The sequence below is a fragment of the Lepidothrix coronata genome, unplaced genomic scaffold (assembly GCF_001604755.1).
Source record: "Lepidothrix coronata isolate B3197 unplaced genomic scaffold, Lepidothrix_coronata-1.0 Scaffold275, whole genome shotgun sequence".
Classification (NCBI taxonomy): Eukaryota; Metazoa; Chordata; class Aves; order Passeriformes; family Pipridae; genus Lepidothrix; species Lepidothrix coronata.
The window spans coordinates 690713-704896 of record NW_016690455.1 but is presented as its reverse complement, the minus strand read 5'-3'; the positions used below and the strand labels follow the sequence as shown (position 1 = coordinate 704896).

The following is a 14184-nucleotide window of genomic DNA, read 5'->3' as shown; positions in this document are numbered from 1 at the left end:
AATCCCCCTGCCATGGGTGGGGACATCTTCCACCAGACCAGGTTGCTTCAATCACCTTCCTCCAGGGATGGGGTGTTCACAGTCTCCTGGGCAACCTGTGCCTGTGCCTCCCTACTCAAAGAATTTCTTCCTAATATCTAACCTAAACCCACCCTCCTCTTGTCCTGTCACTCCATGCCCTTGTAAGAAGTCCTTCTCCATCTCTCTTGTAAGCCCCCTCTAGGTACTGGAAGGGGCTCTAAGGTCTCCCCAGAGCCTCTTCTTCTCCAGGCTGGACAGCCCCAGTCTCTCAGCCTGTCTTCATTGGGAGAGCTGTTCCAGCCTTGTGATCAAAACTCAAAAATGAATCAAAAGAAAGTTCGAGTTCCCCTACTTCAGAGACAGTTAAGTTACAGTCTTTGCTAAATCCTCAGCAATTCCTCCTACCAACTGTTATCACCTTCTTATCATGAATGAGCATAATCCAGATGGATTTTCTGCAGATCCTTTTATCTGCCAAAAACTCTCCACACCACCACAGAGCGGTATTTTCCATGGCAGATTTCACCACTACCGTCTCAGTTCTACATCACACTTGATAGCCAGAGGTGGAACAATTTAAAAAAAAAACAACAAACCCAAACCACTTTTCTCCATGTCTCACCAAATAAGGAGTATAACTGTTGAAGAGACCTTTGTAAAGTAATGAATACCTTGATTTCCAAGTAGCCCTTAAATTTTAAATAATCATATTCTTAAGATGCCTGCATGTCTGCCCAAAGTACAATTATAAATCTTGGTCAAATAATATATTTTTCTTATGGTAGGTAATCTCTAAATACCAACATATCTCAAGTTTCAGTATAGTAATGAAGAAGCTACTCTACTGAAAGAAAATTTCATGGGCTCTGTAGCAAGTAATACCTATCCCATAAATTGCTCATTCAGGCTACAGTGGTCAAAGCACAGGCTAAAAACTATCAAAGCTGTTTTAAAGAAGTCGAAATATTTCTATTAGGTTGTTACAAGGCACAAATAACCATGATGGCTACTGTTTGGCCAGAGATTCTGGTCAACTTCTGGCTATATGAATAATTCAAAACAAAGACATTTTTTCCAAACTGCTAAATAGTTTGATTATTTCCCATGCCAGTGCCTCCTTTTTCTTTTGCTGTCAGGCTCTTTCAGAGAAGTTATTGCTCATTCCTTCAAGAAGTAATTTATAATGGATTATAAACTCCAGGTAAGAACATGTCCCAGTCTAACACTGGATCTCCCCAGCTTTCGTGGCTCCCGTTGCCTTATACAGTGAAGACTACACCCTCTTTTGTTGAACAGCGTTAAAAAAAAAAAAAGTAAATCTTTGCTGGTTTATTAACTTCTATACTTGCAGAGAGGCTTTGGAAGGAGAAATGTTGACTAATCATCATAATCTCTGTTCTTTCCTAGTTTGCAGATGAGGACTACTTTTTCTTTTGTAAAAGTATTATTAACACTGAAAATACACAATGAAGAAAAGCTCATGGCATATTCAGATTGAGCAGTCTAGCCTGCCACCGTAATATTTTTCTTACCATTTAAAGCTGACTATGTTTTGCTCTTGGGTTTGTCATAATCAGCAGTGAGGACAAATACTTACACCATAACCACCATCTTATTTTATCACTTTTATCTACTCGGGTAGTATGTAACACGGTAAACTTTACACAAGGTCAGTGAGGACAAAATGCAGATCTTGGGAGGATTTGTGACTCCAATATTTACTACCAAGGTTTACAAGCAGTGTCAATAGATTTTAGGGTGAGTTCAAGCCTGTGTGAAGCTCCATTTATTTCAGAAAGGCTTTCCATAGGTAAAGGGACATGCTTACACAGATTATATAATCAGAGGTCTCAGTGTACTGTGACAGCTCAATCCAAAAAAAAATAAATGCATGAAGTAGCTCCGCTGGAAGCAGGACTCTTGTAGGAAAGTCTGCTAATGACACTGCACTGTTGCACTGATGAATGAGGCTATTAAATGCTTAATTTACTTCAGAGGTTAAAGAAAAAAAGAGAAAATATTTGCAAAAAATATAAACTCAAGAAGTCTTTAAAAAGTTACCAGAATTATCAAACATGACACTACTAGGATGCTTCATAAATTCTACTGTTGTCCAGACAAGAAGAGCAAAATTATTAACAATAAATAAACCATGAATCTGTCTAAAGTCAGCATTAAAGTACTACAGCTGGTGAAGAGAGGAAGGGTAATCCTTACATGCCTGATTTCTGTGATCACAGCATAACAGCTGAATGCTACAAAGAAAACAATGGAAGTATGGTGTATTTGTATACATACATGTTTCAGATCCAGGAAAATTACAAACTGCTGGGTAACAAAATGCCTTTACTACAATTTTCAGATTACCTCAATTGCTCTAGCACAAGAAAAAAAAGGATGTTTTCGAAATATTACAGACAAAACCAACACTGCAACTGGTATTGTAATCACAATATACTCATCTACCTCATTTTCTGAAAAATTCCTTCCTAAGAGAGAAGATATTTATATTATGATTATACTGGAATCATACAGCTTCCAGAGTTTGCTGTCAGGAAACTACTGTCAAGGCAGAAGTAGAAACAAGTCTCATTTCCTTTTGGCTGCCTCTGGTCAGAGTAATTGCAACTGACTGCTTCAAATGGATGAAGAGTAGGCACTTGACGTAAGATTAGATTCAAGCTCTACTCTAACCATTGGTACTATCCAGCCTGGAGATACCTGAACAGTAACATCATCTAGTCATCAGAACAATACACTAACTGAAACTTAAGAAACTGTTACCTAAAGGTTTTTCTGTTGTTGCTGTTTAATATTTTCTTCAGACACTTTAAACTCAGTGTACCAAGAATCAAAGGTAAAAACCTGAACCTCTAATAAGACGAGCCATGTTCTTTGTCACAGAGCAAGCCTCAGGCAGCAAAAAGCTATGCAAACACTGCAAACTGAAAACTCCTAGCAGGCTCCAGAACTGTGAATCTAGCCAACTCCAAGAATAACAAACAAAATTAAAATCACCCTAAGAACTGATGAAAGATGTTTCCTCTAGTCAGACAAGAACAATGAACCTTTGCCTATAAATGTTAAAGCAACAACATGAGTATGTATCTTCCAATTATCTGCAAATCTGTTGAAATAACAGCATCAAGGCTCTCTTTTGTCCAGCTACAAAAAGAAAACATACAGGGATGTTTCTCATTTTATATATAGCCCAGAAACTATAACAATGCTGTACTCCCTCACCTTCCATCACAGTGGAATATTTTCCAGCAAAGACTTTGTGCTCTATGTCTTGTGGCAGCAACATGGCTCAGCCTATTAGTAACCTGCAGGTGCTACACCTCTTCAGCTACTTCTTCCTAATCTGCCCTCACTTTAACCAAGACAAGAGAGACAGGGGCGGAAGGAAAGGTACCACAAGGCAAGCTGTAGTAAAACACACGTGCAAAGCGCTGTTGCAAATTCCTATAAGCATATTTTTACTACATGGCAAGAGAGACACAAAGGGCAAGGCATTACCCTACCAAAAGGTACCATTTTTTTCTCTGTTTTGACAGATTTAAGTAGGTAACATCCTCTTAACAGAAACATATATTTTTACAGGAAAACCAAGCACAGGCATGACTTAGGAGCACAGCTATCAACCTATTTACCAAGTTGCCCTAACTCTTGTGCTCTGCTCCCTTAGTGGGACTGCAAAGATCATTAGCAGGGCAGACTAAGACCTTCCTACTAGTCAGGACTCTCAGCATCTGTTTAGACTTGGTGGCAGAACAAAACAGTCCATTCACGGAAGACAAAATTAGTGACTTCAAATGACATGTCAAAACATGTTTTTATCTAAGATGAAGGTACCAGATAGGCAATCTCTCTGTATCAAATCCTAAGATCCATTAAGCACTGTAGGGAAGTATATTTTTAAATCATGACCAGTAACAAATATAATTAAGGTTTTCTTTCAGTTAATAACCAACAAAGTGCATGTGGTAGAATTTCACAGCAGATTCATACCAACTCAAATAGTTAGGCTTAGAGAGAAAACATCTGCCCAGTTTCATCATTCTAAAGTGAAACCACTTAAAGCACGAAACATCTACTACAAACAGGTGGACTGTACCCCTTTGGCAGAGAATTTGATTTTCTTCATGTGTTCAAGTTACCACAGAAGAAAGTCTTCCTCTGAGCTTGGACTTTAGATTGATGTTGATAAAGGTTAGACTTCGAATTTCGTTTTCTAAGACATTCCACATACTTAACACTGAAAAATCATGTTATGGACAAGAGAGAAAAATATAGATTAAATAGCCCATAAATACTTTTAGTAATTGTCATACCCACCTGCTACATTAAGCTTTTCAACTGCTCCTAAGCTGGGAGCAGAAGTAGTAGTATTGTTGGTAGAGTTTGCTCCTGTTCCATTAAGGACAAGATTTTCCACCTTGGACTCCAGCTTCCCAATGCGCTGCAAGATATTATCCAACAGGACAGCAAGAGTCTTCTTCAAATCTGCAAAGGAAAATGAAAAGTTAAATTGCTTAATAATGCAATGCACACTTGTCAGACAGGATCAAAAAACAGACACAAGAACGAGACTAGATTATATATAAACTCTTTCTCAGTGCAAATCTTTGCCATTAGCAGTTCTGTGCACTCACGTTTCTTACCTTGTTCAGCTTCACATACAAGTTTCCCTGGATGTGGAACTTGCTGTCCATTTTATAAAGCACACTGGAACTCATATGGACACCTGTGTTCAAGGTGAAGTGTGCTCCCGCATGGAGACACACATAGGAACAGAAAAATGCATGTTTTGTAATAGCTCAAGCAATAAGAAGCTGCTTAAATAATAATGAGTCTACACCTAAATCCATATTCAAGCACTATCAGAGGAACAGTCAGTTCTTCAGTCCCCTGGGAACTAAAATCTCCGTTCCAAAAGGGATAGCTTTGAGCCCCAGTTCAAAAACCTTCTCCTGCATCTCCTCCACATAACCAGCTTCTGCACTGGCAAAACATCCAAACACAGTTAAGTTCAACCTTTCTGTCCTATTCACGAAACAAAAATCAGGTGTTTCTTTTCTTCAGTCTCTTGGTGATAGCCTCTATTTGGTCTGACAGCACTTCCTTGGTGTGCAAAGTAATAAACAATAACAGGAGTTTGCATATCAAACAACAACACAGAAAGAGCTCTCTGATATTTTTTCTTTTGCTTTTATTTTGTTCAGATTCCTTGAAGGAACACAGAGAGTTTGGCAAGCTAAAAGAACTGTGGGCAAGAGGAGAAAGCTAGACCACTGTCAGAGTAAACTGTATAACTGGCAACAAGCCAAGATGCTGAAAGTATTGTTCTTTTTTCATTTACCTTTGTAAAGATTAAAGAATTTGGCATGAGAAATTTACATTATTTTCCCATTTAATTACATAAAATAATTACATGTGTATATATAATACATTTTCTGGTTTCCAGAACTTTAGAATCAAATAACTTTCTGATCTGTAATAGAAAATTTCTCCATACACCTGAAGAGATTCCATTGTTTCTACATCAGTTGTATTTTTGCCACATTTATTTTGTGCTCCTTATTTTTTTAATTTTCCCCATAACTATCTCAATTCTTGTGCAAAAGACAGAGTAAATAACAAAACACTATTACTTTTAGAAAGCTTATAATTCTTTTTTCCTAATGAAAGGAGAGTTATATTTATTCCATGGAACTATAAAGTAGGTCTTTTTCTTTATAACTGTGTGCTTTCCTTTGTCCTGTAAAGATCAGGAGGGGGAATCTGAAGCATTAGTCATCTGGACTGTTTTAAAGGGGGTTCAGAAGTCATTTCATGGCATAGTGTGCAGAAGAAAAGGAAAGAATGGACTTAACATGAATAAAACCATGGTACAGAAGGATGGAAAAAAGTCTAGGAAAAAAAGTAGTAAAAATAATTCAGGAAACGGAGAGGAAGAAACATAGCATACATAAAGGCAGATACAGATCACAGAGACAAAAATGGCTAAAAATTATTATTTTTTAACTCTTAATACCAAAAAACTGATATGAGAGACTGCTTGGCAGAACAAAAAGGCAAGTGGAGGCTAGTTTGAGAAGAGGTGGGCAGAAGCACAGATTCACAAAAACTTTTGTAAAAAAAATGTTTAACTGCTATAAAAAAGAATCTAATTTTCACTGTGTATATCTGGACTATAACTTTTAAAAGAAAAGTGTTTCATCCACCTAGCTGACAGGTGAATATATGGTAGAATGAAAAAGTGAGAAAGTAAACAAGCTGTGCAACCACAATTAAGGAATGGCTAAAAAACCTTTTGGGTAGGTAAAAGCAGCCAAATCAAGTAAACATTAAACTTATTCTTGAACATGGAAATCACAGCTGTGCTTACTTAAAGAAACCAGAGGATAATATTAAAAGAAATAAAAAGGTTAATTTAGCAAGAGCATTAATTTTCATAAAACAGTAAAGCAATCTCTATCAATTTTTATTAACATCAGTCATTAATGTGTTTATTCCTGAACAGCTAACCTGATCATTTGCTAGCAACAAACCATTTGGTATGCCAAACAGGAAAAATTAACTTATTTATTAAGTAATTACCTTACTCAGATTCATAAAGTATTATTTAATATGGTGTTATTGACTCACCACAGTGAGCCTGTAATATTTTAAATAAATACATTACCATTATTTTGCATCTTTCCAAACTACTTTGTTGAAAATGTTAAGTTTGGCCAGGTGTTGAAGTCTTTAGTCTTGGCCACGGACTTGAAATTTCTACACAAAACTTAGTTTTACCTTTGCTGAAGTATTACAAAGTTATTTTACCCGCTTTCAAATGCAGTTTAACTTCTCCCGGGGAACTTGACCACTGTCTGGCAGCAAGTCAACTTATTCCTTAGTGGGATTTGGAACAGGAAATGAATGCCTCAGGCAACGAGCTGCAGGGGGAATTTAGCTTAAGGATATCCTGAACCCTCAGACCTCGCTCAGGCACATATTAATGCAGTTACCTTTCAACACCTGGAGCCAGATTGTTTGGGGTTTGTTGCTGCCTTTTTTCTTCTTCAGTTCACCTACCATCAAGCAGCCTTACACAATAATAGGACACTGGTGATGGCTATAAAGTAGACAGAGTTTTGTTTTAAACCCATGCACACAATCCTCTAGGGACCTCTACTTGCTTGCAGGTCTTCAATCCAAATATTGATCTAGTACCACTCTATTTTGCTTGAGTTGCTTTGTAAGACTACAATGCCAGCATAGTTCAACTTGCAGTCACAAATCAGGAGTTAGAGAGCAAGGCTGTTATTCAAGCGATGAATTTTTAGCAACACAATTTTTAGAAATGTTTGGGATAATAATCTCAGCCTTACAGGCAACCAAATGCACACAAACTCCAAAAACTCACTTTTTAGAAGAAAAAAAGAGGTAACAGAAACAAGATATGGAGAGAACTTCCCAGCAAGATATTTTCACTGCATGCACCAAAAGGTAAAGAGTATTAAGAGAAAACTAGAGAAAAATGTGCAGCTATTATCTGTTGCATCCTAGTCTATATTCTTTGTCCAAGCATACAAAAACATCTATCCAATTTCTTCAGAGCCAAATATTAAGGCAACTATAAAAGGAAACAAACCTATATCATTAATTAACCATTAGCTTTCCACACAGCCTGAAAGAACATAGGTAAGTAGGAAAGAAAGTGAGTCTAAAAAATGTTAAACCATTAAGGTGCATGATGTGATCTTATCAAATTGAAAAAGGGGCTACATCTAACCTGAAATTGGATTATATTTTTATTTTTATAATATTTTCTGGTAATATGCTTTGTTCTTTTCTACTTGCTTTATGTCACACATGCAAACTTAACTCTTGCAAACAAACAAACTGGAAGAGAATAAGCATTAAAATCTACTGCCGAACAAAGCACTCAAAGTTCTCTGCCCTGAGGCAAATAGGATATATTTAAGCCTAATTTAAGATTATACCAGATATAAACTTAAACATTAAGTAAATTGACTGAACATAGAAGTGAAATAGGGAAGAAGAAATAAACATAGCAGGTCTCTATCCACAGGGAATTTCTTAGATCACTGACACGCAAACTGAAAAGCCTTGCAAGTTTCTCAAGAACATCAAAAAAGTTTTTTAAAACAAAGTTCTAACAAATAACCTAAGGCATACTGGATATAGCTACTAGATAGATGTAAAAAAAATTAGCAGACAGCTTCATTTCCAAGTGACTGGAAATGTAAAATTTGTCCTATTTCATACTTGTAAGGGAAGACCACTTTCTCCATCTGTACAGAAAATCCACAGGGCAAAGAACTGTCAATTGAGCAGCATTATGAAGTAAAATATTTGGACAACTTAGGAAAAAAGCCTTAATCAGATTATCATGTCATTTAGAGAACACACTTACCGTATGCTGTCACTGTCCCCACGTAAGGTCCATCAACCACATTTTTATTTTCTTCAGCTAATGCTTTGATATATCTTTTGCTGAGATCCAAAATTTGCTCACGCAGGACTGAACTGCTTTCATGTTGTGTTTGCTGCTGAATAGTAAAATGCAGAAGCATCATTCCCCAAATAAAACCAAAAGTCACCAGAAAAAAGCCGAGTTTCTGAGAGGATAGCTTCCATGGAGAGAATGCCATGATTCCCAACAGCTTCACACAGTTACTACAAAGGTTCCTAAATCATGAAGCTAAACAGCAAGTTCATGGTCCAGGTATATAAATATCACAGAGCAGGACTCAAGTCTTATTCCACCTCCTTTGTCAATGCATATCCGTGTTTCAGATCCATCCTGTCGCAAGGAGAAAGAAAAGAAGCATAGTTACCACAAGTGAAGTTTTCACCAGCCATACGAGGTCCTCCCTGTAACTGGTAGAAAACAGGAGCAGACAATATGCTGGCTTTGTAAATGTTTAATTTGCATGTCTCATCATTGTAGTGTACTAGCCAGAGCACAGAGGATGAGAAAAGCCCTGGAAAGACAACAAAGCAGGAGGGATGTGCCTGAGCAGGTGTGGAACACGCCACAGGATCTGGATCAAATTCAATGCTTGAAGCAGTCTCTAAGCCGAATTCCAAGGTAAGGCTGCTATTACATACTTAGTTTTGTGTGTGTATGCAAAACTTTGTGATGGTGCCAGTGCAGCAATTTAAGACAATTCTCAATGTAATTCAGTTCTCAGAAAACAAGTAATTTTAGCTGGCAGTGACACTGCTCGGAGTTCCTGGCAAGGGCTATGGCATATGGCTAGATAGGTGATCAGGAAATCAGACTCCCTCAGGGGTAAAGAGGAAAAAAGAAATCTACATTATTTAAGCCAATACACTCTCCTGGCTTACACTGCAAGCAGGCAGAAGGCTGGAATAATCGCTTGCTCCTGTGTGGTCCCTGCCATGCATTGTTACTCCTTATTCATAAAACATAGTCCAATGACTTTGCCCTTTGCAACTAGACTGAAAACACAAACCTCCGAATGCTACAACACATCTTGTGTACATAAACTAATATTCTCAGAGCTCTTCACACACTAGGTAAAAAGAATTGTAGTAAGAGCCTTCAAGATACAGTAGGACCATCTTTTCATGGGAAACTCAAATTTAAAACCTGGCAGAAACAACCCAAAGGCAAGGAAAGGTCTGTGATAAGGGCTAGAGGCAGGGTCCTTAGCTGAAAGCCACGAGAAGAAAGGTAATTAAAAGGCAATTAAGTGTAACCTATCATGTTAGAACACAGATTTGGTAAAATGTTATCCTTTTAACTTCATAATGCTCCCAGACAGGATTAGAGAACATAATGTTCCCTTCCATTCTGCACTTGCATAGATAATGCAGATGCTGCTCTGTTTTAATAGGATAATTACACAGATGCCTGCTAGCAGTGCTCCCTGTTTGTTAAAATTCCCTTTGGATCTTCTGCTTCCAGTTGAACCAGGAGTTCTGCAGAGGGACAGGAACACTTTTGGAGCACTTATCTTCCAACATGTCCTGTGTGTGCCCGTTTCACACACCCGATGGATTGTAGAAGTGAATGTACATTACCTAGTAGACTAAAAGCAGGCAAGGGGGAGACTGTTCCATGCATTTACATTGCTAAAAGAACAATCTGCAGCTGTCTTTTGCTTAAGGAGGAATGGTGCAGAGAAATTAATTCCAAGTACAGTGAAAACCGTTATAAAGCCCTCAAGTTGACTTTTTCCACACTTAGAATATCTCAACAAAGAAAATGAACAGTCTCAAGAGAGAAAATGAAGGACTCCATTAATGCTGCTCTCCATAAACCAGTTAATTTTCCAAGAAATGGCAGAGGGAAGTTTTACTTCTTTATGTTTTATTTAACCATAGCTTTGGGATATTCTTGGGTTGACTGAATAGTTATGTCATTAAAAACTGAATGTTTTACTATTCTTTTGCAATATCTGGTGTGATAAAATACAGAAAATTCCATAGTTTAAAACAACATCAAAACTTTAAAAATAAATCCAAAATATTCAAGACAAACTCCCACAATGACTTAATTTCAAGTAAGAACTGACAGCATCCTCTATGGCAATAAGATCTGTGGTTAAACAGTTAATATTTCTTCCCCAGTTATGTGTTGTTTGTGAAGTGGATAACACTGAATAAGAAAGTAAACCTATCACCACCACATTTTAACAGACAAATGCTAATGACTTTTTATGACTAGTTGTTTAGGGGAAAAAACCTCTGAACATAATTAACATTAAAAACAGAAATTAAAAAATGCAAGTATTTCACAGTCTTCTTTTTAAAGTTTTGTAACAGAAACAAGGATGGTATAAGGAACAGTGTATATAACCCTGAACTATGAGAATGATCTACTTAAATAGAGCTGCTTTTTTATTCCATTTATAAACAGAAAAATACATCTTAAATCCACTCAAAAACTGTAACAAGGTAGACAGCAAATGTTAAAGTACTGCTCTAAGAAAGGACTTTAATTAATTGATAGATGGAAGACTGGACCCCAGTATTTCAACAAACACACAAATCCCCAAAAAAACAAACCCAAACACCACCAACCAGCTTTACTTTTTCCTTAAGCAATTCCAGTGGTCAGCAACTCAATGAATGCCCAACGACAGGGACGTACTTAAATAATTAACTTTACAGCACTGCTGGTGGTCAAGGTGGTTTGTGAAGTGCACAGCAGAATCTCTGTGCTTCCCAGAGCTTCCATGGCCGGCTGCACTGACTTGGGTATATGTTTAACCCTAGGTTTGACAGCTGTCAAGGTCTGCAACACAACTATTCCACAGCTAGTGATTACCACATACCTGTAATGACTCATTATTTGGTACCTAAGTGGACAGTGGACAGAAGATATCAAGGGGTTATGTGGAATTCTAGAAGACAGCGGCACAGAAATGTCTCTTTTTATTTCTGTTTTGACAGGAAATTAATAACTGAGCTGACCAAGAGTTGAAGCAATAAGCACATCTTTGTCTACTATAATCACTGATAGATTTTGACTGACAAGTTATCTCTCTGCTCATACCAAGCAAGCCATTCCCAACTTAAGGCCGTAGAGTATTTCCCTCATTCTCCCTCTTGCCTTATAAATGTTCCCAAAGGAGACAATCCTGTTAACTACTAAAGGCTTTTCCTAGTCTAGTCTCCAAAGTGCACAATGGGAGTCATATTGAAAGAGAATATAGAAGCACATATTTCTTCATTCCTCTAAATAATGACAGGTGCTCTTTTTTGCCCCCCCCCCCCTTTGTCTTAAGCTTTGGAAAGATGTGGTCTCACTCTAAGTATATCTCTTGACATAATTCCAGCACCCTCTAGAAACTGGATGTTATAATTGGGAGGTTGGTTGTGAAACTGTTAGGAAGATAATTGCTCCTGACTTAATCAGAGCAGCTAAATGTACCAAAACTAAACACCAAGCGTGAAAAACACACACACACACACACACACACACAAAAGTTAAAAGATATATAAGGCAAGAATACCTTTAATAAACATGTCTGTTATGCTCTTCCTCAAATTCAACTCGAACCACCAAAATCTCACCACAACTGAAACAACATGATGGCATGATGGGGAGAGAGGGGAAGGTTGTTGTTTGGGTTTTTTGGGGGTTGTTTTGGTGTTTTGTTTTCAACACAGACTAACTACCTCTTCTGGGAAAAACATACAACAATTTAAAACACAACTGCCCCTACCCTGGACAAAAATGATTAGCAGATTTCTTTGGGCTAAACTTACACCCATTTACATAGGCATAAAAATGTTAAAGTACTAAAAGTACTATTAGAGTGCTTCATTAAAAACACATTTTTTCCTGTTCTATGTTTAATGAAACGCTGTTCAACAGCTGGTCATTTCATTAGTTAGAGAGGATAACATTACCATGCTGATGTCATCACAACAAAAGAACCCTCACACTATTTAAAATCAACTCAGATAAGTATCCCAATGCTAAAGTAATCCATACATGAGAGATGCAAACCACACATTTCTCAGCATTTTAAGACTTTGCTATTTATTTTTTTTAATGCTTAAAATAGAGTACAAACAGTTAATCCTCACGTGAACAGATTTTGGTGACACATATCCATGTATTCCTCTTCACTTTTAAAAAAGGAAAATTAATCATCTACAAGAGATTAAGCAAAGTCTCTTTTTAAGTATGTACATATACACAGCTTGATGCTCTCTGTCCAATCTGTACCTATATTAGAAACGGTACTTACTCGGGGTAAGCTTAGAACACCACTATCCTCAGGATTAAATTGTTCATCAGTTGAATGCAGTGCTCATGACTAGCTACATAGTTATAAAACCTTAACTGTCTGGAGCCAAAACAGAAGCTTTTGCACCCATAAAAGCAACAGCTTGAATCATACTTAATTATTAGTTTGTTATGAACTCAAACATAAGCAACCTTACACAGCATGACTAGCAAACTAAGTATAAGCACTTTTGTACCAAGTAGCTCAGTATAAACAGTATTGCCACTGCTAGGAACAGGTCTGTGTTCCAATGCCAAATGTGCAAGGATGAAATTCTGGACTCTGATGCTTAAGAAATTATTCAGAGAACTTGTCGGCGAGCTAGAGCTGGGTACCAGATGCCTCTTGTTACAGCTTACACAGGAGATAAGAACAAAGACCTGGAAAATAAGGGCACAGGTTTGAAAGAAGAGTGGCCCAACACTGTAAGCTACTCAGTGATGGTCAATTATCAGTCACTGATGAACCTTGAGTTTTGGGGAAAAAAAACCCTGCTTTTCTTTTAATGGCAGCAAAAGCTGAAAAGGAGGCATAAAACTGCTAAGCAATAAGAAAACCCATCTTCTAGAGAGGCAGCAGCCTCACACATCTGGCCATCAAGGACCATAACCATCAGCTCTAAACACAGGCACCAGCTCTGTGGTACCCTGGCTCATTATGGGACTGTTACAGACTAATTACTTTGACTACGGAATGAGTAAAACCTAGCCATTAGCAACATGTATTGTTAATGAATATCACCCTACCCAAGTTTTGTTATAAAGCTGATTTAAAGCTGCTTTGTTTTATCAGCCTTCTAAGCCCTCAGTCACAGCAATCTCTCATTCTCCTCTTGCATACATCCATCCATACACAAAGGCAGTGTGTTCAGTTGCAACATTGTGCCACCCTGCCTGACTCTGAAGTTTGTTAATGTATTACAAACAGCTCCAAGAGGTGCTCTTAACCACCCCCCTTTGCCCAGGATCATAATGCAAATCCTGATCTATTTTCCAGACTGTTTCCTGAAGAGGGCAAGCTGCACTTCTGTTTGCAACTGTGTGATTTTGTGGAACAAGTTGTTACATACCAGCCAAGGCCAAACATCAAGATGTGAATGTCCTCTATTCTCTTGAAGGGTGTGCTAACCTAAAAGCTACGATAATTCAAGTGTCAAACCAGTGGGCTGCCAGAGCTACAGCCAGAAATCTCAGGGGTGAGTGAAAACACCTGCCATATCCCAGCACTTCTCTGCTGAGGGATGACAGGAGTCATGCTTCCTGTGGAACCTGATGTAATGCATCTTAAAAGGGGTAGGCAATCCTCTAAAACCTCCTTTCTAGGAGTGATGAGTCCAAACTGAGACTACTATGTTTTAAGAGTTTAAACCAGACAAGCT

At 37.8% G+C, this 14184-nt stretch overlaps 1 protein-coding gene across 1 annotated transcript in view; it reads right to left on the bottom strand.

Annotated features, from left to right (window-relative positions):
- The window catches only part of MGAT5 (mannosyl (alpha-1,6-)-glycoprotein beta-1,6-N-acetyl-glucosaminyltransferase), a 121009-nt gene that overhangs the window by 67549 nt on the left and 39276 nt on the right, over positions 1-14184 (bottom strand). The window contains exons 2-3 of the mRNA XM_017836322.1: positions 8450-8839; positions 4360-4527 (exon numbers count right to left, since the gene is read on the bottom strand). Coding sequence (XP_017691811.1) covers positions 4360-4527; positions 8450-8687 — 406 coding nt within the window. The 5' untranslated portion in view covers positions 8688-8839. The remainder of the gene's footprint in view (positions 1-4359; positions 4528-8449; positions 8840-14184) is intronic.